Source organism: Hippocampus zosterae, chromosome 6 (assembly GCF_025434085.1).
Source record: "Hippocampus zosterae strain Florida chromosome 6, ASM2543408v3, whole genome shotgun sequence".
In the NCBI taxonomy this organism is placed as follows: domain Eukaryota; kingdom Metazoa; phylum Chordata; class Actinopteri; order Syngnathiformes; family Syngnathidae; genus Hippocampus; species Hippocampus zosterae.
The window spans coordinates 12,868,163-12,891,014 of NC_067456.1; the positions used below are offsets into that span (position 1 = coordinate 12,868,163).

Below are 22,852 nucleotides of genomic sequence, written 5' to 3' on the forward strand. Positions count from 1 at the left end.
AGTGTAGCGCCATTCTGCTACTTAATCCTTGCAGGTTTATTAACTGTTAATTGTTCTTTTGGGCCCTCTAGTGGTCAGGGGTGTCTAAGCAGATGCTTCCTTCTCTTCTGCCTTGGGCTTTGCAAGAAAGGAATGAAAAGCGTACAACTGCTCCTAAAAAAATCGCCCTATCACAGAACTGACGCTGATTGTTTCATAAAAGTGTCAATCAAGTTCGCTGTACTAATCAGCCACCGCCAAAACGGGCCGGGGGGCGGGTGTATCTCCTAAGCAGGGAAAGCGCTCAGACAGGAAAGCAACTTGGATCAGTCTCGGTTGGATTCGTTGGACTTGCGTCGTTTTATATCACTCTCTTTTTCTCGGGAATATTTTCAAATTTCCTCACATAAGGTAAGTCATGTATTGTTGTTGCGTTTTAGAAATGGTTTCTGTTTGGCTACCCCGACTCCCAAAAAGTACACGCCTTATATCGATTGTACAATGAGTGGTTTTAAGCTAACCTTAGCCGGCGACGGCACTTAACCCATCTGTCAGTGGGAAGGAAATTGTTGTTCATTGGCGAAATAAAGGTTGCGGTTCGCTTGGATGTGTGATCGGCGTTAATTGCGGAAGTAGGACCCGCAGCGGGGGGAAGTGAGTGGGGTGGCGAACCTTTGTGTGGCAGTAAAAACTTAGATCTGCGATGAAGCAACGGAGGCGGAGGTGCATGCAGGCAGAGAAGCCGCGCCCTGGCCCCTGGCACCATGCACCCACTAGTTTGCACCTTCACAGACGACAGGAGTTCCCATATTACGAGCTACTGGTCTTATTTGATCAGAATGCCTAGTTAGAAGTAGCCACGACAAGTTGACAGCAATGTCGTGAATCTCTGCCACACATGGTTGTCTGAGAAATGATCATAACTCAAGTCACACTCAATGAAATGAATGTTTCATTAAAGCTTCAGCGTTTACATTCTACGAGGATTCTTTAAATCTGAGAACATCAGTAGTCCTTAAGATAACTGACAGTTTGGATAGTCCGCTTCAAATTATTTTCACACCACAATAATTATATTATTTTATTTGCGAGGCAAAATTGGGGTCAATGCAACTGTTCCAAACCTTTACTGGGCCAGGGCATTTTATCACTTGACAGAAACCAGAAATGAATCTTAATGCACTTGACCTGACAAAAATGTCACAGGAAATGGAAATGCTGTACAGGTTCGTTATGTACCTTCTACGTCTGGCGGAAGATCATGTAATTGTTTGTCAGAGATAGTTGAACAAAGAGGTTATTTGTATAGATAAAATAATTTATGTGAAATCTTCATTTCCCGTGGCGCACTGGTTTGGAAACTCTGAAGTACTTTAAATTGGGCAATGACGCTCTTCTGCCATGAGTCAGTTTCACTCAAATTGTGGCATTGCTCTGTTGGCATTGTCCTTTTTGGATGTCTCAACTTTTATTGCCCCCTCATCAACATTGTTTTCACAACATCCTAATTAATCCTCATTTAAAAGCTTTTGAACTGCAGAGAGCTCAGATTTCTTCTGCAGGCCCGAGAGAATAGCTAATAAAGACAGTGACCGGAAAAGTGTCAAGAGAAGAGCATGATTTGTGGATTTTGACCCCCACTTAAAAATGCTACTCTTGCTACTCTCGTGGTGTTGTGAGTTACAGGAGTTTCTTTGCTGAGTCCAACTTGAGGATGAATGCTGCTGACTCAGTTACTGTCCCAAAGGCTCGATCGTCAACAGCTGTGTTTAGACTCGTGAACCATTCCAGATGCACTGACTTGGAGTAGTTGTGCTGCAGTGCAAGGTCTTTGAAAGTGCGTTGACTGCCTTCCCATGGTCTGGCTATGGAAGTGGGTCAGGAAGCAAGAGGTCAACAAGAAATGCCAGGGACTTCTGTGTTGGTTGGATAGTAAACAAGACATTCTATATGTGGTGGTTGTTTTTTTTTTTTTTATTGTTTTTTGTCCAAAGTAGTAGTATTTGTTATTTGTATTCACCCACCTTATTCATTCATTTTCATTGACTGTTAGATTTAATTTTGCAATGTTTGTAATGTAGATTGACGACCATATTTTCACGATCATACATTTCACTACATAAAAAGGCACAGTGTCTGTTACGGGTGCTATTTAACTCATCTACAAGACTCATTGTATCATAGGACACAGGCATGGTAAAATGTATGCTAGTTTAAAAAAATATGCTAGCATGCTGGCCTGCTAGTTAGCGTATGTTTTTAAAAAGGCAGGTGGAGCAAAACTGAGTTCGGTTGTACTTTATTGAAGTATTTAACTATTTCACGTTATTTTTTTTTAATCAATACTCATCCTCACATCCATCAAAGTCCTCATCATTTGTATCCCAAATGCACAAAAAAAATGGCAGGTTTCCTCGCGTCATTTTTAGTCTCGTTGCTGTGCGGCTCCTCAGAAATGATGGCGGCTTTTGCAATAGCTTGGACAACAGTGCAAGCAGACACAATCCATCCACAAATTGTGGCGTAAATCGCCCGACGTGGCCTGCCAGTCTTAGTAAAGCTGTGGTCGCCATCGCGCCCACGGCGCGTGCAACTCCACTTTGGTCGTTTCTGTCCATTATTGTGGCAACCAAGAACAATACAGTAGTAAAAGCTGACTTCTCACGTCCTGTTGTGCATATCGCGACCGTGCCGGTCCCCTTCTTCTCTACAGTGTGGTTAAGCTGGATGTCGAAAGTGAGCGACATCTCGTCCATGTGGGTGATGCGGTTGGGCTGGTTTGCGGATGGTCGGCAATTTTTTTTGTTGTCATTCAGAATGCATAATATGCTTGTCCCTCATTACTTGCCATAGCCCTAATGGGCATGTAGGAATGTGAGGATTGGTTGAGACCGGCAGACCGGTACAACAAAGGATTAAAATATTCAAGAGTGTCTTTATTTAATCCAACACGTAACACAGCACATTTTCTTGCAGTAGGAGAGGAAGATGGCCAGCTTTTCCTTTTGCTTGGCACCTGGTGACTGTAACCAGACCAATGTTAATGTTTTTCGAGCGGGTCTTTTTATTAGTTCAGTTTTGTTTATCAGACAAATAAATGTGTCTTTTTTTCCCCTACTATCAATGTGATAATTATCGGTCTAAAAGTTACTATGCGTCCCCTTTGTCCGGTTTTCAGTCAAAACGGCCCTCTTGAGGAAAACTACGATATGGCCCACGACAAAAATGAATTTGACGCCCTTGCGCTTAATCAAATATGTCTTAGTACGCATGCCTGGTCTGCATGATTTGTGTATATAACCTTTACCTCTTCATCACATTTCAATTGCATTAGATACTTTTTTTCTCTGTGTCACTCGGCACAGAGTTGAACTTTGAGCCCATTTTGGAATCGTCTGTAAATCTCATTTCATCTACAAAATATGAAGGTATACAATTGCATTACTTGAGATACTGTTGTGTGTGTGTGTGTGTGATGCATTTATGCTCCATGGATACTTGAATGGAGCAGATGTGTGAGTAGACCGCATGGTAGGTGAAAGAAAAACAGCACCTTATCTCAGTGGTCCACAAAGCTCTGGAATGTAGCAAAGAATCTGATCACAATGGTGGTCTGAGGCCTTGGATACAGAAAGGGGATTTAGGTGGCATCCCATGCAGTCTTCATGACAAAAGACGTGGTGTGAAAGTTATCATAACGACTGTAGTGCCTCTCTCGTTCCAGTATCTAAACATTGTATGAAAACGGCGCAAGTCTCTATGCACTTGCCATGTTTTTGTTGGTAATTGAGTTTTTGTGGTACAGACACACCATAATTACTTGACTGCGTGGTCTGTTAGACCAAAGTAAGAGATAAGTTGGAAAAGAAAAGATTAAAAAAAATAAATTTGATATATGTCAATCTATTTGCAGTTTTGCATATTCATTTACTGGAAGAAGAAGAAAAAAATGTCTTTGTCATGTACACACACACACACACACACATTTTAAAAATTGGATCTGATGGCATTGTCAGGCCACCAGGAGCCAATTTTGGTGGCTCTATCAGAAGCCACTTATAAATGGGGGGGCTGCCATTTATAAGTGGTGCAATACGTAAAGTTTTAGTGATTATATCTTACGAAGCGTCTTTACATTATACAATGACTTTCACGACTGGCAGTTTACTAACATACTGAAATCAAAGCATTACAATTGCACAAGTCAATATTAATGCATCAAAATTAGCACTGACATTTCAAAAATGCTCACCATATATACAAGACTCAAAATAACTAATCGTATCACAGTTGGTGAGCCCAAATTTGCATTTTGCCCCAGGAACTGCAGCGCTACTGAATGCACTTATCATTTGACACAGTTCGTTTCATGTTACTCCAAAATAAAGTGAGAAAAGTTAAGCAGTTTACTGGAATGCCGAGAAGCCTGCCAAAATAGCGTCATGGTGCTCTTGTCTTGGTCCTTTCCTCAGGCTCTGGGGTCCTCTTTCTGTCTCCCCACATCAGGGTCAACTAACTCTGCTAGTTCAGGAGGCAGTAGGGCAATCGCTTTACTTTGGTAAAGACCAGCCAGGCTGTAATTCTCAGTAGGCTGTCACTGGGAAGCATAACACGCCTCCAATGTGTTTCTTGTCTATCATATACGTCACTGGTTATTAAACTGGTGCTTGCTAATGCTGGCCTAAACCCTCCTTTGCTTACATTTTCCTGAATGTCACATTTGTGTGTATTGAAGGAGACCTATTTAATTGCCCTGGACAATTTCAAACAGGGCACCTGTGTAGTTGTCATAGTCTCCCCGCGCCTGTGTGGGTTTTCTCCGGGTACTCCGGTTTCCTCCCACATTGCAAAAAACATTGATGGCAGGCTGATTGAACACTCAAAATTGTCCGTATGTGTGATTGTGAGCATGGATGGTTTTTCGCCTCTGTGTGCCCTGCGAGCGCGGATGGTTTTTCGCCTCTGTGTGCCCTGCGATTGGCTGGCAATCGATTCAGGGTGTCCCCCGACTACTGCCCGGAGACGTCTGGGATAGGCTCCAGCATGCCACGCGACCCTTGTGAGGATAAAGCGGATCAGAAAATGGATAGATGGATGAATTTCAAACAGCTTCCAGATGTTTTATTAACATGTCTCATGCTTTTTGTCCAAATATCCCAGATCAATAATTTTTGTACACTTTGAAGACGCCATTGTCGTGCTTAAATTTGTAGATGTTTGTCATGCAAATGAGTGACAGTTGACCGTGCCCCATATACTGCTAGGCCCAATGACGAAACTGGCTATCATTACCTTTTCAGCTCGGGAAGGAGTGAGGGCATGTAAACGAGGCAAGTGCTCACTTTGTATCTGGATACTTCATATACAATGTTAATAATAATCGACCAGGGGTGCCAACCATTTATGACCAATGATCTAACAACACCCATAAGGGACCCTTCTGTGAATGAAAAAGAAAAAGTAAACGAGATGCAACACAAAACTGAATTGGTGAAAAGAAATCACTGCCTACCTTAGTGTTGAGTGTGGCAACATCACTATCGTAGTGTGCATGTACTCTTTTAAAATGCTGCTCCTGGCGCTCCAGATTCAATTTCTTTAACAATGCCATCAGTGCATTGCAGATCAAAAAATAAAAAGCTCTGATTCCTAGCTGCAAATGCTGTCTGCTGGCCGTTAATATCTTCTTTTATATGAAATTAAAAAAATATTTCCCCCTACACTCCCCCACGCTCGATTATCAGGGCCAATATTTGGCATTTTGGCAATTGTCAACCCCCAACATCTGATAAATGAAATACTGGGTTATTTTGGTGCTGGCTGCAGTACGGTTTCTCTGTCTGCTGTGACTCTTGTCCAGCATTGACCCATTCACATCAGTGATCTGACTGATTCCGCATGCAGTGGGAACCTCAGTGAAAGCTGCATGTTCTCTGGTTCTCAAGCCTTACACTTGCGTGGAGCGGCAAAAAGTTTGACGGTCCGGTGAGCAGATGAAGTTAAGGCTACAGACTTTACCGAAAAATCACAGTCTTCCAAAACTCACAACTACTTGTGACATCACCGTGAACCCATTAATGTTGTATGAATACAAGCGGTAACTCTCTGCGCAGCAGTAATTTGCCTTGCTTTGAGGCTAAAGCTAAGTGCTCTCCTTTGTCACATCGCAGAGATAATTTGCCTTGTCACCCACATGGCCGCGGAGGAAAGTTTAAACACTTGAAAAAAGGTTGCTGATCATATTGATCAGGAAATAGTGATGCAAGAAAGAAGTGCGTGTGCGTGTGTAAACCACATGATAAGATGGTGCAGAAATTGACGGCAAGTGAAAGTCCGGTCGTAGAAATATTTAGAGCTAAAAATGTCACTTTTCTGCTGCCACAGAAAGCCAGTATGGTCGAGACGGCAGCTGCACATGGGACACACAAGGAACACGGAACTTTTTTTTTTTTTTAAAGATCAACTTTTCAGTTACAATTTTTGAAACATTTTATTTACTGTTGTTGGAAATGTTTCATTTCTTTTGTTCGCATTTATATTCCTAAGTCATGCTGCTGAGCCTGGTTGCGCCTGGTCTATTTTGTTAGAAAAGTGTGCACATCACAAAAGCCCTTTGAGAGACATGTCTGAAAAATAAATTTGTGAATTTGTCCAGCCAAGTGGCTCAAAATTTTGCCGAAAAATAAGGAAAAACGTGACAATAAAATGGCCACAAGTTGTTTTGTGTAATTATAACATCACTCTTTTTCAACTGAATACCCTCAAGTCAGTTTTGCTGACATATCCTGTCGCTGAACCCTCGCTTTCATGAAGCTTTGTGCTGTGAGACCTGAAAAATGATGATCACATATCATCAACAACATACTTTTTTTTTTTCCCACGTGCACTTGAATCGCTCATCGCCAAACCACCATGAAGTCTTTCTTAAACAAGTCGAAACTCTTTGCTTCCCTCACGGACCTTAAGCTCGGCGGGTTTTACATGGGGCCCCGAGTCTTTTTTTGTTTTTTTCATAATTTTTTGTTCACATTTAAAAGCAGATCTTAAAATTTTGGGCTGTTAGGATACTCCCATATCACTGCAGGAAGAGCTTCCTGATTGTGTTACAATCCCTGTCCTACAGAGCCATATGTGCTTGTCCCACCCCTATTGGCTCTCATTCAGTGTCTCGCTGTGTAAAACCCATCTTAGAAAACAAGTGTCCTATCTTGTTGGACTGACATGTGCAAACAATAAAATAAATCAACCAAAACTGCAACCACTTTCGCAATTTTGGCTCGTAATGGTGTCTGTTAGAGCAGACCTGGTTTGGTTTTAGTCAAGCTGTGCTTTGTAAAAAGCCTGTGGTTCAATTGAGTAGTCACATTGGTAGCATCTAAATGAGCTTGTTTTATAATCACAAAGAAGCTTTTTAATCTGGTCAAACTAATCCACGATTGTTGCATTCTGGTTTGGAATGCTTTTTTGTTCGCCATACAAACGTTTTTAAGTAACGCTCACCAAATCGTAGTCTTGTGTGCATTTTAAATTTACAACGCTGTCTTGTCTCTCGCAGATATGAAAGGAGTTGTACGGAAGAGCAAATTCCGTCACGTCTTCGGCCAGGCGGCGAAAAATGATCAGTGCTACGACGATATCCGGGTGTCAAGGGTCACATGGGATAGCTCATTCTGTGCGGTCAACCCGAAGTTTGTCGCCATAATTATTGAAGCCAGCGGTGGTGGAGCTTTCCTGGTTCTCCCGCTAAATAAGGTAAGATGAATACACACTAAATATGCTCCATGAAGAGTGTGGTGACTGTGAGCATGCAATTATCCTACCCAGTGGAAATGTCAAGTTTTTGCGATGTGAAAAAATTAGACCAGGATCATTTTTTCATCAAAACACTGTTAGCCTTTGTCATCACCAATAACCCGTGCAAGTAGGGCTGCGCGGTTTAAAGCACTGATGATTTTACAGTTCAACCCCAGCGAGTCCCAGGGACTCGCTGACCAGAAAAGTATGAGCCCCATTAATGCATTTAGAGAGTCCCAAATTTCGAATTCTGAAATGGTGTACTTATTTAATTGCATATGATAATAACACAAACAACATCAATATACATTGATAATAGGTTTATTTCTTATAAACACATGCTGCAAAAATTTTAATAATTCAGGCATACAAGATTGCTGAGAAATAGGTTGTTTCATCCCATGGTTTAGTCTTTGAGTTCATAAATTCCCATCTCTTTACTCTGCTTCCAATGATGCAAGGCTTTCTCAAAGTCAACTTATCGCAAAAAACTTCCTCTGTGATATCTCCTTAATTAACTTTTGCACCACTTGTTCGCAACACTTGTTTTAACGTTACACAACCTGGCAATCGTCTGCTTTCTGCGATGTGAAGGCTGATCTCGCCAATCTCATCTCACGAGAACGGAAATCTCATCACGCGAGATTATTTCACGTGAGATCAAAACAACAATGGCGGCGTTTGTCAAACTGCGATCGTTGATGGAAAAAAAGATGTATCATAGTTATTTTTGTTTGTTTTGACTGAGAAATTTCCCTGCGTCCCAAAAACGCACATTTGGAACTGCGCGTCCCGCGGGAAAATTACGCGTCTAGGACGCGGGACGGAGATGTAACGAGATGGCTGAAATGGTATTCAATGTAATGTATGAATTTGTGCAGGATGCATTTGGCAAAATGCAATGTTTGTGCAAGTTCATAACAGAACCTCCAAGGGTATAAATATTTGCTCTGAGTCTTTGTTTTTCCATAAACTGATGCTTTTTCCTTGTATGACTGAGTAGGGTGAGGTAGCTGCAGAAGGCCACTGTGACTCAGCATAGCCATGCATATTGTTTCCTTCTTTTTGAACACGCCATTCCTTTGCCTCGTGCTTTCAATCTCATCTTTTGTCTCACTTATCTGAACGTCAGCTAATTTATTCCCTAATTTCCATATGAAGGAAGCTGTGGGAGGGAAGGCGGCTAAGCAAGTGAAACATTCCAGATGATCCCATTCATGTTTGGGCTTGTTATCCACCTCATTCCTGAGCACTGTGATGTTGAAACAATTTTGGGGCGAGACTTCCTGTAAATCACCGGAAGTAGCCGTGAGGCATTTATTACATCGGCTTTAATTTCCGGGTGCCCCCACATAGCATGTAAAAATGTTTTGCACAGATTGGGAACTTGTTGGCAACTGTACTAACAACTAGAACAAATTTTAGTCTGTGGCTAAAAGAGCAATGTTTTGAACATGACCCCCAGGGGGAGGAGATAATTTTCCAGCGCCCACGTGAGGATGAGGAGCACAGAAGATTAGGATGAAAATCTTGATTTGAAAAGACAACCTAAATGTTGTGCGTGCGTCACAAGAACATTTGGTTTGATTTTGTGTTTATGTGTTTGTATTAGTCAGGCAACAACATTTTTCTGAACAGTTCATATGTGAGTGTGTCTGGACTGTTGCTAGGCACTATTCATTTCATTTCAGCACAAACATATTCAATGTTTTAATCTTGATCTTCGTAGACAATAATAATGTTGTTGCTGTTATCATCGAGCAGTGTTTTTAGGCACACATACTAGGCGATGTGGTTTACCGTACAGTGGAAAGTTCTTAGGGTTGATTTTATGAGTAAGGATTTGGCTAGGTCACTTTAAGGTGAATTTAAGACTGTGTCCAACCTCTGTACAAAACGTGACCACCTTTATTTCTGTGTAGGTAATGATACCCCTCAGAGCTTTTGATATTGCTCGTTGCCTCACTATCTGAAGTGACAGACTTAAAAAACGCAACACTATTTTTGTCTTCCTCCTACACCACAACATTTGTTAGAAGCAGGATTTAAATGTTTTTTCTTTAAGATGTGACAACTAGAGTTGCCACATTGTTTAAATCTGTAACTGTCATACAAAGTGGACTTCGGCAAAGAGCTACGATGTAAACAAAACACCAATTCTGGTTCATACCGGAAGTTGTGCCCATAATCCACGCAAGGCTCATCGGCCCTTAGAATATGGTGGATGTGGCGCAGGGATGTCGATACGATACTTGTATCATTAGATTAATTTTAATTCAGTTTTTGAATCAAAGGAACAGCTTGTCCTCCCTGACCATGCTGAGGACATCTGCGTCTTGAGTCCCACACAAGCTGTCAATTAGAACTGTATTTAGCTCTTACAAATTAAAGCATAACATTGTATGGCCTAGTGCTTACTGTGCAATACGTACTGTATATCTCTGCTTAACTCATTCACTCCCAAAGATGTTTTTAAACATCTTTTCAGAATTGGTGTAGAATTGGCTGGTACTGAATGAGTTAATATACATGTATGAAGTAGTTCGAATGGATGAAAAGTTGGATGAAGGCCAATTTTGGAAGAAAACCTGTTGGTGTGTCTGCAAAAGACTTGAGGCAGGGGTGGAACTACCTTCCAACAAGACAGGGCTACTAAACATGAAGCAAAATCTGCAATGGAATGGTTCAATACTAAAGGTGTTCAAATGAAAATTCAACTGAAAATCTATAGAAACATCTGAAAACTACTGTTTACAAACACTCTTGATCTAATCTCATTAAAATGGATTTTTTTTTAATACAGATGAATGAGCAGGAATTTCACTCTCTACATGTGCAAAACTGAGAGACACCCCAAAAGACTTGAAGTTGTCATCACAAAAAAGTGGTTCTGCAAAGCTATAACTTTGCACGTCCTACCTTCAGCTTTTTTGGGAAAAAAAATACTGTATACATTTCATTCCACTTTGGTTGTGTCTCACTTCATGTTGATTCTTCCCATTTTTAGATCTTGATTTGAAACCTGAAATGTGGCAAAAGGTCAAAGGGTGGGCTAATGCTCTTGCAAGGCAGTGCGTCTGTTGATATGTTTATGTATATACTCGTATGTGTACATAAACAGGTAATGTGCCTTCTCGAGTTGATCAGCTGATGTTGATTTGTTGCTCGGTTGGTTGTGTCTGCATTTGCCTCTGCTGCGCAGTCCTGCTGACTGCAGAATTTACCATATATGGTCAAATCTGCTCCCTACCCTGACAGCCTTCCAAGAGCGTTTCCTCTCTGCCTGCTATTGGCTGCTCCACGCAGTGCCACTCCATGCGAATGTAGAGCGGCTGAGATGAGAGAACGCGGCTGTAGTCAGATGTCCCCATCCGCCGGCATACGTATATGTTATAATATGTAAGATTGTTTCACGACTCAATTATATTTCATAATGTGGCGCTTTTCTATAATTAGTTACCAGACTGTTTTCTGCTGTGAAATCGTAGGAAAAGCTGGCAATGAGGCAACAGGGCAGGCATTCTCAAATGTTTTCATGAGTTGTGTGGGGGAAAAAAGAGTGTACATCTAATTTTATAGTGGACTGTAGATATCTCTGTTTTTCCATCACCATATGGTGCTCTTGTTGCGATATTCACCGCCCCTCGTTTAGCGCTGCAAGCCTTTCTAGTTCTGATTGTGATTTGTTTTCTGGTTCCACCTTGTTTGTGTCCATCGCACGGATAGAGGGAGACTTGTAAAAGGGGAATTTTCCATTGCACTGTATTGGACAGCATCTGCATTGAAGAGACGTGTGAATCATACCTTAGGCAACAAGGGGAGGAAGTGTGCAGGCCTCTTGTGTCAATGAAAAGAATGTCCTGTCGTGCCGGATGGAATGCTGTTCCTCAAATGTGTTTTGTTTTTCACTGGTTTGCTCCTTTGTGACATGTGCGTACATGCGCGAGTGTGAGTGAATCAACGTTATTTTCTGCTTTCGCACTGGTTGCTGTACAACTGGTTGTTCCGTAGGTTTCGGATCCTTTTGTTATACTGGTCATAAAAGTTATGTAATTGTATGCTATATTTAGCTCTTTAATATTCTCTGCTCTCACATGATTGAGCCTTTGACACAAGTGCATTCACTTTCATGTTGTTTCGTTTTTTATTTATTTTATTGCTGGCATTTAGAACATTTGTCGCTGATGCGCCCCAGAGACCACAGAGTTGAAATTTGCAACTCTTTAACAACCGTTATTGAACTTGTCAGAATAGAGACTGCCCCCAGACAGACAGGCTGATCTTGCACTCAACTTTGTGAACACGGCAAAAAAAAAAAAAAAGGACCTTTGACCAAGAGAAGTAAAAACTTTTAATCAAGATTGGAGACAGATTTGATTTTCAGACAATGTTAAGTCTGCACGGGGGGCTTGGTGGAAACTCCAATTATGTTTGGTGTGTCTGCCCAAGTCAAAAGGTTTTAAATCTGAGCTTCGGACCCTGGTGTGGAGTTTGAATGGTTCTCCCCATGCTTGCACGTGTTTTCTCCAGTTTCCTACCACATTCTAGAAATTCATGGTTGATTAATCGAAGACTTGAAATTTCCTTTAAGTGGGAGTACACATCGGCCAGTATCTTATTGTGTTGGTATCGTAACGGTGAGCAAACATTTTGTGGTTTCGCAGTATTGAAACTGCATCCCTAAAATTTCTTCTTTTGAAATGTTTGGGTTCATAAAAGCCTAAAAATAAAGTTTGATTCATAACTCATTGGCCGCACGCTGCCATTGCCAGGCACTTTCCTTAACAACTCAAAAATAAAACGGCTCATACCATTAATAGAAATTTTGAGCAGTCTTGAAACTATGACATTCTGTCGAACCAATAACCGGCCCATGCCTCGGCGCAGGAAGTTGGAGGTGGAAGCAAAGATATTAGGTTGACGGCTTGGGAATACGGCCAAAGCGTGGGAGCATTTCGGACTGAAATGCAAGGCGAGTACCATGTGTAGTTCTTACACAGACATCACTTTTCTGTGACCTCACTTTATTGTGGAAGACGCCCAATAACGCCACATAGGACGTGTAAGAAGGTAATATTGAACGGAGAGCTAGGTCTCTGTTAATTATGTCTACTGTCAAATTTGTGGGGTTTTTTATTCCAAAGTACGGTATATACCTGCACCTATAATTACATCATAAGAGTGCTTTTTAGTTTTGTTCAGTATGGGTACCTTGCACGGTCTGACACAAGGCCACTCTAGTACTGTACTTGTACTCTTAAGTTATGGTTTGTCTGGTTTTGGAAAACTCTGATGAAGGAGACACTCTCATGAGGTGTCTTCAACACTTCCACAACTTTTTGGAGGACAAAGAATATTGGTTGGATTCCTTGTCAACTTGGCTGAAAACAAATAACCAAAAAAAACTCACAGCCATGAACCTACTGTATTGTCACGTGCTAAAATGCTCACTATGCAGCTGAAGTTGCACCACGGCTACTGATGCCTCGTTTAATGAATGCTTCATGATTTTGATCCATCAAACGCTCCGTTTAAAGTACATCCAGAGATCTGTTTGAAAAGAGAGCGTAAGAGTAAAAAGTCGTAAGAACAATACATGCTGAAGTAAACTACAGATTCTCTGGAAAGCGCTTTGTTACAGCTGCAGCTGTTGTAACATTACAACTTGAGGGTGAAAGTGAGCCCATGTGACGGCTGTAGCGGACTACGGATGGATGGCTTTGTGCAAACTGTGCTAGTGTGTTTTGAGAACTGTAATGAGACCCTCTTCCAGGTGTCCTCAGTCCGGTTGATCTGGTGTGCGCAAATTAGTTTGCTATGTACACACATGTCCAAAGCAAAAGCGGTTATTACTTTGTGGATGAAGGTGCTATTGTGAATGCACTTTTAGTGGTTATTTTGCGTTAAACTATTAACATGTTTTTAAAAAATGGTGATCTTATTCATACAGAGAGTTTTCCTGAAGAATTACGAAATTCTTTAGCCGGCATGAGGACAGATCAACAAGTGCTCTCTACACGCTGTGGAATTCCTTTTTGTTTGGGGGATAAATACACCATTAACACCTCAAAGTCTGTTATATTTGACACCCAAGCCACCCCTCTGCTCTCATTTGTCATACACTTTAACTGGCTGGCTGAATGGGCAATTTAAAAAAAAAGCCTGTGTCGAGCCGAATTGTCGGCCAGATTTGTGTGTGTGATTGTTTTGGGTCTTGATTGTGAGTAGGCCAGTCATGATAACACCTTTTTTGGGCGATACATTTACTAAGCTATCCTGATAAGCACTGGTATCAATGTTTTTTTAAATAATTAATGCCACTGATATAACTACATTTGACCATAATTTAAGGACATCCTTCACGAGCAATCGACCTTCCAATTCCCAAGAGTATTGATCATTGGCATTGAAATGTAGATAATTCACACAATATAAATAAAACAGACTGTGCCTCTGTTTACAAAAAAATGAATACAGTACATAATACACACAACCACACAATAGTGTGGCAGAATATGTTCTGGTTGGACAAGGCTGGAATGGTTCATCACTACAGTTAAGAGTTGGAGGATGCGTCACAGCACAACTGTGTCAGTCAGGTGACAGTATGGTTACATAGCTAATGGTCATGCATTTCCAGCCATCTTGGGACTGTGTGAAATAAGACGCTCGTCAGTACTCCAGAAGTTAATTTAGCTGCTCCCATGCACTTATCTGGAAATTACCCAGAGGAGAGAAATGTGTTGCAAATGTGGATGCACTAATCAGTTGCACAGGACATTAAACAGACTTGACCCTCCCTAATACAAAGTCCACATGCAATTGGCCTTGAGTAAATAGAAGAGTTGTTCACATAATTTTCAACACTCTAGTGGCAGCACAATACTCCTAACTTGGAATATTTGGACTGCACTCTCCCTTTTTGCCTCTAATGTTTTTTTGCTCATTCATCCCAAATCAGCTGTTTGATCAGAACTTTCAGAGGCTGAGCAAAGGAAGCGAATAAATTTACCGGTAAAGAAAAAGAAAGACCTTTCACATACCTACATTTGGTCTGTAGAGACCAGTGCCCATCACAGCTCCATTTGCTCACAGACTTAACCGTTACACCGTAACGCCATGGCGCCTGTTGTACATTTGTTCTATTTCATGAATTAAATGTGTTGCGTTTGTGCAGAATGGGAATGCGCCACCAAACGTCAGGATGCACACACGAGCTCAAAGTGCAGCTAGGTTGGTATTTAACTCATTAAATGCCAAACCGTAAAAATGCATTTGCAAAAACCCAATCATTTCGTGTCAAAGAATAAAAATGTGTTTTGGGTGTTTTTTTTTTTTTTAATTAAAAAATATTAATCGTCAAGTCAGTGCCGCAGCTGTGGGAATGATTTCAATATGATCAATCACCACTACTTGGCAGGTGTGGCTTTGATCAGATCTTGGTCGCACACAGTGTGAGTGGGTGTGGGGTGTAGTACGGCAATCCTAAGGACAAACACTAGCAGTTAACTCGACAACTGAGCTTTTTCAATAAACTAACAAAAAAAGATGACGAAGGGACTTCCTCATCCCTGACGAACATACACACACACACACACACAGAATTCATTCAACGTTCACGAAAACTTCATTCATAGGTCATGCATCAGTGCAGTTAATTTGCAATGAACTGTTATTTTGCAATCAAAGTGACCTTTTTGTGTTGTTTATGTTGTCTATCTGTAACAAAGATGGAAAAAAATGACCATAATTTTTGTAAGCATCTTGCAAGACGCTGCGTCACTGTGAAGGCTGCGGCAAGTGAGCAATTGTTCTATAGGAGACCTTTTTTTTTTTTTTTCTTCAAAATAGATACAGGTAGTCTGAACAAGGTGTCTATGACACTCGAAAGGGTAGAGTTCTCCCTAAGTACTGTCTTCGTTGGTGCTTTAGATCTAATCTTGGTTTGTGCCTGTGCAGCTCCAGTTTGAAAGTGTTCAAATCCTATTTGGCACAACGCGAGGAGAAGGATGCGTTGTAAGATTTTTGGGGTGGCCGGGGTCAGATCATGGAATCGTCTTCCAAGTTGCCGGTGTGATCACTGGCTCACCTTCTCTGTTTGTCAAAGTGTGCCCCAAAACAAGACACTGAAGTACGAGTTGCCCCCGATGAACAGGACATATGTCTGGCATGTCATCACAGCTGATGATGAATGCCTGAGTAAGAGGGAGGAGACATTGTAAACAATCTGAATATCATTCGACATTACTTGTGTTTTTGTTTTGGTATTGTCTTGCAATGTACAATTGGTCATGAAGATTGTCATGCTGTAATTGTTCTTATTTGCGTTTTTTTTTTTTTTGTCAACTACTTTTTACTCCATCACAGCAGGATCGTTTGAACTACCCTTGTTTGCAAACCTATTGAGGATTGTACTCTAGTTTTCCTATTTCAAGACGTGATCAATTGGTGGGACTGACTTAATCGCCGCTTGTCTTTACAGGCGGGACGCATCGACAAAGCCTGCCCAACAGTGTGCGGGCACACCAGTCCAGTGTTGGACATTGACTGGTGCCCCCACAATGATCAGGTCATCGCCAGCAGCTCTGAGGACTGCTCAGTGATGGTAAGATCGGCTGCACATTTACACCTCTCGTTCTTCCTAACTGTGTACCAACAGCAGCACGCGTGTTTTTTACAAAAAAAAAGAGTACCGTTGAAGTCCAGTTTTGTTCTCCCAAGGTACAATTTTTTTTGATTCACAGTTGAAGGTGAAAATAAGAACTGCTGATGGTAAGAGTCAGGTGCACAATTGGTACCTTTTTGTTTGCTTGTAAGGGTACAAACGTGCTAGACCTGTGTAAGACTTTCGAAAGAGCCCACTGTTGGATGAAATACAGGTTCAAGAGATAAACCAGGAGAGCAATTATATAGATTAGGAAAGGGGAAAATCACAAAGTACATTTAGAGTGCTGTAAACCTCACTCACCTTCTTCTGTATGGTGGCAGGGTCACTGTCAGCTTGATTTTCTTCTGTAATTGAGATGAACAGGTTCAAGTGCTTGCTAATTGACTTTTTGGCTCTTCCTGGTCAACTGCTTCAGTTATTAGCCAGTGTACAGTAGGATAGTGTCCAGCTAACCAATGTTTCTAAAAAATAAGGGCATCAGCCCTTCAATACTAAACGTTAATGGCTGCTGCCCCCGTGAGGTGTTTTGTTAGAATGCATATACCAGCATTCTTTTTCTACATGAGCAATTTTAGACTCCAGTCGGGGTGTCACTATCAAATATTTTAGAATTGATTATTTCATGGATTTGGAATAAACATTTATTGCCACACGTTTCTTCCATTTATTAATTCTTTGTTGTTTACTTGTGGTCGTTTATTTGGTATTGTGTAGTGATGAAACGTAACCAAACAAACAATATTTAAGCAGCATCATTTGAAGAGGGAGTGATTTTGTACTCTCCAGCCTTTTTTAACCTGAGAGCTACTTCTTCCGTATTGATTAGTGGGAAGGGTTACTTCGTTATGTCTGTTATACACTTCTGAGGGTACGTCGGGTTGTGGTTCAACTATCTGCCATTATTTGGTTATTCATACCACAGCTGCAAATAACCATTCTACTCATAATAGATTACAATGACTTGCTTTTTCTATAGTTTGCCAATGATGAAGTTACTGGTTTGTCACAAAATTTGACAAAAATGGTCATTGTTTTCCAAAGTAACTGATGAGGGCAAATGTCTTCTTATGAATAAACCCAAACATAAAGCAATCTGCTTTCATGGAATACGTACTACCGAAAAAAGACGAGAACCTGAAAGCGATGATTAATCAATCATCAAAAGGAATTGTAAATGTAATGATTGATGAATTTTCAATTCAGCGATGAATTGTGACACCTCTGGATTGTTTACTTTCTAGTCTGAAATTAGCCTTGCTGACGTTGCTCTTCGTTGGGATTTGCGACCTTTCACAGGTGTGGCAAATTCCTGAGAACGGCCTCGTGGCTCCCATGTCCGAGCCCGCCGTGGAACTGAAAGGTCATTCCAAGCGAGTTGGCGTAATCACATGGCACCCCACAGCTCGCAATGTTCTTCTGAGTGCAGGTGGGAGACAAGTCTCTGGCTGCTCAAATAATTTGCCGAATATCACTTGCTATGCTACTTCATATTACACTTTGGTCTTTGAGCAGTAACATATTGTCTAGGAAAAGTATGCCTCAAAATAATATCTCGAGGGACAACAATGAGACCATTACTTTCTTGCTCAATTACTTTCTTTACTTGCTGTATCAGGTTGTGACAACGTGATCATCATCTGGAACGTGGGCACGGGCGAGGCCATGATCACTTTGGATGACATGCATCCCGATATGATTTACAATGTTTGCTGGAATCGCAATGGCAGTCTCATCTGCACTGCCTGCAAGGACAAGTCTGTCCGTGTTATTGACCCGCGCAAGGAGGAAATTGTTGCTGTAAGAGAAAAACAAAAGGGTGGTGGGAGACAATTTTTTTTTAAAAACAACATTTTGTATGAAATATGAACTTTTCTTCCAGGAGAAAGAAAAGGCACATGACGGCGGTCGTCCCATGAGGGCTATTTTTCTGAAGGATGGCAAAATCCTCACCACTGGTTTCAATCGTAGGAGTGAGAGACTAATCGCCCTGTGGGACACGGTATGATATTTGATTTGTACTGCTGGTACATTTGCTCACTCTGCACTGTTTCTTATACAGTCATCGGACTTGAGGCACACCTCACTCTTTGTGGTAAAGCATGGGTGTCAAATTCAAGGCCCAGTGCCAGATCTGGCCCGCCGCATCATTTTATGTGGCCCACGAAAGCAAATCAAACATGTCAACTTCCATGATGTGTGCTAAAATCTCTAAAATTCTCATATGTAATAAATAAGAGACACATTGTAAGCATTTTCTTGTAGCCAAACCCCTCATTACAGAAACTTAAACAATAGTTGAATAAACTGCTATTATTGACTTTAGAAAATTTGGTTTCAGTCATAATCGCCCTCCAAGGGAAACGGGAACTAATATGTGGCCCATGACAAAAATGAGTTTGACCACCCTTGTGCTAAAGTGAAGACGCACCATTACAAATTTGTAATAATTTCAAATTTGCAAATGTCCCCAGTGTGGGACAAATAATGGTTTTCTTATCTTCTTAATATCAAATTTAAGCATTATAGCATTTTATGAGACTTGTAAAGTAAATCGGCAAATCTGCTTTGTAGGCAATTTAACCAGTCAACCATTATGCATCGCCACAATTCCTAACCTTTCATAAAAGAGCCTCTATTGTATGCTTATGTATTATTTCCAGAAAAACTTTGAGGAGCCCATGACAATGCATTGCATGGATGCCAGCAACGGGGTACTCTTGCCCTTCTATGACCCAGACACCAACATGGTTTACGTTTGTGGAAAGGTATGTTCGGATTTATCAAATCTATTGTCTTAGAAATTTGGAACTCCCTTAATTGTTTTTTTTAAATTTTATTTGTTTTCCATTTGTTTTTTGACAGGGTGACAGCAGCATCCGCTACTTTGAAGTGACAGATGAAGATCCATATGTTCACTTCCTTAGCAGCTTTGTCTCCAAGGAGTCTCAGAGGGGCATGGGCTGCATGCCAAAGAGGGGCCTCGATGTCAACAAGTGTGAAATTGCAAGGTAAGGTCTTATAGAGCGTGCAATTCATACCCTCACCACTAGAGAGCAGAAGATGGTCATTAAACAGTCAAATACATTTTTTTCCCTTTCATTTATATTTAACTTTAGGTAATACTTAACTTTGTTTATTACCACCAGGTTCTATAAACTGCATGAAAGGAAATGTGAGCCTATCGTGATGACTGTACCAAGAAAGGTGAGTGCGTGGTCACCCTTCCCAAACACTTGTCGGTGCTCAGCCAAACTAACCACCGCACTGACTTTATCTCTGCCCTCGGTTGTCAGTCTGACCTGTTTCAGGATGACTTGTACCCTGACACGGCTGGGCCTGACTCGGCCCTGGAGGCCGAGGAGTGGTTTGAGGGGAGGAATGGTGACCCCATCCTAATCTCTCTCAAAAATGGCTACGTTCCAACCAAGTCCCGTGATTTCACGGTTGTCAAAAGGAACATTTTAGATGCCAAGGTGACCAAGAGCACAGAGAACTCCTCCTCGGCCCAGAATGCACCGTTTGTGAGTATTGCTGCATTACTGTTGCACACACTATGATTTGCGCAAGGCGTACCGTACCTCGTTTCCAGTCATTTATTTAATTTGGCAGGGCATCACACCGTACTCAAGTTAGTAGTTGTGCTCTGCATTGCAATCGTGGCTCTGGCCTTGTGCTGTTGAGTTTTGTGTACTCTATGCCACGGTCCAAAAACACTGGCATCTATGTGACTTGAGTGGTTATGGGTGTCATGATCAACCTTTTGTTGATCTGTCAACGGTGTACCCTCCCCACTTCTCAGCTCTACCCTGAACAGGATGAATGCATGTACGGATGATGAATCCGGACTGCGTGAGCAGTTGTTTGCAAGATATACTGCGGATAGAAAATGTTCCCTGTTTAAATGCCAGGTTTTTGTGGAAAAAAAGACACCAGGATGAATCATTTCCTCAAAAGTGAATACCTCACGCCTACTCCATGTTTCATGCTCCCAAATTTCACCAAATATTTTTAACTAGTATATTTCTTGATCTTGATCTCAATTTACAAATGACGGTGTCTGCCGCTGGCTCTGAACCACAACAGTCCCCGGACCTTTCCCATAAGCCTGTCTGTAGTGTGCTCTTAAATCACAACCCACTTGGCCTTGCCACAAATTTGAAATGCTTGGATTGATCAGAAGAAATCGTCCCTCGCAGATAAATTGTGTCTTAAGATGGTGTGAAGTTTTTCTTTTTCTTTTATCTGCAATGTAATTGACCAATCCTCAGTTTATAGTGATTAGTCCCAAGCTTTAAACACTATCACACATGTTAATGTTGGCTTGTCTTGGACACTTTATGTCAAATAAATAAATGTTGATGTTACTGTACCCACAGCAGTCGGATGGCAAGCTGGAAGAGATTTTGAAAGAAATCAAATCCCTCAAGGACCTGGTCAGCAGTCAGGAGAAGCGACTTGTCACACTTGAAGAACAAATGTCCAAACTTGCTATTTAGGGACTCTTTGCCCGACCTGCTACAATCCACCCCGTTCCACTGGCTGGGAGGACGACGCAACCAATCACAGCCTAACTCCATGACAGTGATTCGTTTGGGGCCTGTCTTTGCGGCAATCCCTCGCAACATTCCAGACGAACTTTTCCTAGCCAGACCCAAACCCTCTGCATAACACAGTTGGAATAAGGACATGTGGCAACTTTTGCAGGAACTATTCCTCCTCCTCTCCCCCCTCCCCTTACAAAGAACTGTTCCCCTTTCATTCTGCGGCTTTTTTTAAAACTTGTATAATCATTTCCCTTTTTTGACAAAAGAGTGAAATAATTTCCAATTAAAAACATTCCCTATTTTTTCCTTTTATATGTTTTGTTGCCATACGACAACATCGGAATGGCGATAAACGGAAATATTTGCTTGCATAATGCTCACTTGGATGACTTTCTTGACGATTGAGGCTGCACAAATCAACATTTACCTATCTTGTTCTTTTGTCCTATTTTTCTTAATGTCACATGCATTCCTGTATGCTTGGTGCGGTAAATGAAAATGTGCTCCTGTTATTTTAATGTGCAGCCCCCAAAAATAACGCATTCATCAATCATTAGAGCTCTCCTTGGCTTCTGGGAGAGCTTCAGGCACAGTCCACACACGATAGTCGGTGTGATAAGATCATTGGTTGCCTTTGAGCATCGCCAACAATCATGAAAAGAGAATGTAACATTGCATAATTGGTGATCAAATTGAAGATTGCCACAGAAAATTGCTCAAGATAGATTTTTTAAAAAAAAGGTAGATTGTGTGACTCTGTGCCTAACGTCTTTGGCCTTTCTAAATGTCAGCCTGGACGTTCCGTTTTTGCTTAATGGGTGTGGGTTGTTTTTTTATTCATTGTAAGGTTTTTTTTCAGCCTATTTCTCATTCCAGCTGTGCTTATGTCCCTCTTCGTGCATCCACGTTTCCCCCTAATACAGTACAGGAACCCCTGGTGAGTTAATAGAAAAGATCCATTTTCATAATTTTCAATCTGCTTCCCATTGGGAAGAAGAGACGGGTAAAAAGTGTTTGTCACTCGCTTTCGATATTTGTTGCCTCTGTAAAGCCCTGAAAGTGCCATAGTCGCGACTGTGCAGTTGTCTTGTACTGCTGTGTATTTGCGTGTTTAGTTCAAGTCACGTAGTAAAAGGAAGAAAAAGAAACTACTTAAGGTGCTGAAATGTGCAAGTTCATCAGACTTGGGATTCTCCACAAGTCTGTCTCCTGGATGACATCTTTACTTTGAAACATCTCATAATTATAGCAAGTATTATTGCGCCTCATTTGGAATAGCAGTATAACATTACAAGCCATTAAAAAAAAAAATAAAGGGCCAGTATTGGTGGGTGGAATTTAGTGGGACATGACGATCTGGTGCTTTGCTTGCACTGTTAGCACCTGAGCTCGGTTTCTTAGAAAAGTAGTATAAAATAGCTAATCCAAAGGGACACTGTAGGTTGGAAATTGTTCAGTTGAAAGATTTATGTTTGTATTAAGGTTGAGAAAATGAGTGCAAGCTGTATAAATGATGTTTTTTGTTTTTTAATTTCTTTTCCTTTGCTTTGTTGCTGTGCCGAAGAGGGTTTTTTTGGTTGTTTTTTGGGGTTGGTGGGTTTTAAATGTTTCTCCTTGTTTGTGTTCCCTGCACCTTGCCATTATGTAACCTCTGTTATACTGGAGGCCGTGTATGAAAATCAAAGCAAAATCAAGTGAAAACGAACCAGGTTAAAACCTCACGCCGAGGTGCGCTCAGCATTTTTATTTTTCTTGCTTCAAGTATCAAAACATTGATTCCCCCCAAAAAAATAATAAAGACTTTTTAAAATGAGATTGTGAATGGGTGATTTGATTGAATGCAATCAGTGACGCTCCTTTAAACAGT

At 41.2% G+C, this 22,852-nt stretch overlaps 1 protein-coding gene across 1 annotated transcript; it reads left to right on the plus strand.

The window, feature by feature from the left end:
* Positions 1-233: 233 nt before the first annotated feature.
* On the plus strand, positions 234-22,798 carry coro1ca (coronin, actin binding protein, 1Ca). The gene is made up of 11 exons (XM_052067783.1): positions 234-390; positions 7,535-7,731; positions 16,256-16,378; positions 17,738-17,867; positions 18,057-18,238; positions 18,321-18,440; positions 19,102-19,206; positions 19,304-19,449; positions 19,588-19,645; positions 19,735-19,962; positions 20,818-22,798. Exons 2-11 carry the CDS (start codon positions 7,537-7,539, stop codon positions 20,935-20,937), a joined length of 1,407 nt encoding a protein of 468 aa, XP_051923743.1. The 5' UTR covers positions 234-390; positions 7,535-7,536; the 3' UTR covers positions 20,938-22,798.
* The last annotated feature ends 54 nt before the right edge of the window (positions 22,799-22,852 follow it).

Coding starts and splice junctions, on each gene's coding strand:
- coro1ca (XM_052067783.1), top strand. CDS start 7,537: ATGAAAGGAGTTGTACGGAAGAGCAAATTCCGTCACGTCTTCGGCCAG. Junction 18,441..19,101: donor TAATCGCCCTGTGGGACACG/GTATGATATTTG, acceptor TATTATTTCCAG/AAAAACTTTGAGGAGCCCAT. Junction 19,963..20,817: donor CGGCCCAGAATGCACCGTTT/GTGAGTATTGCT, acceptor CTGTACCCACAG/CAGTCGGATGGCAAGCTGGA.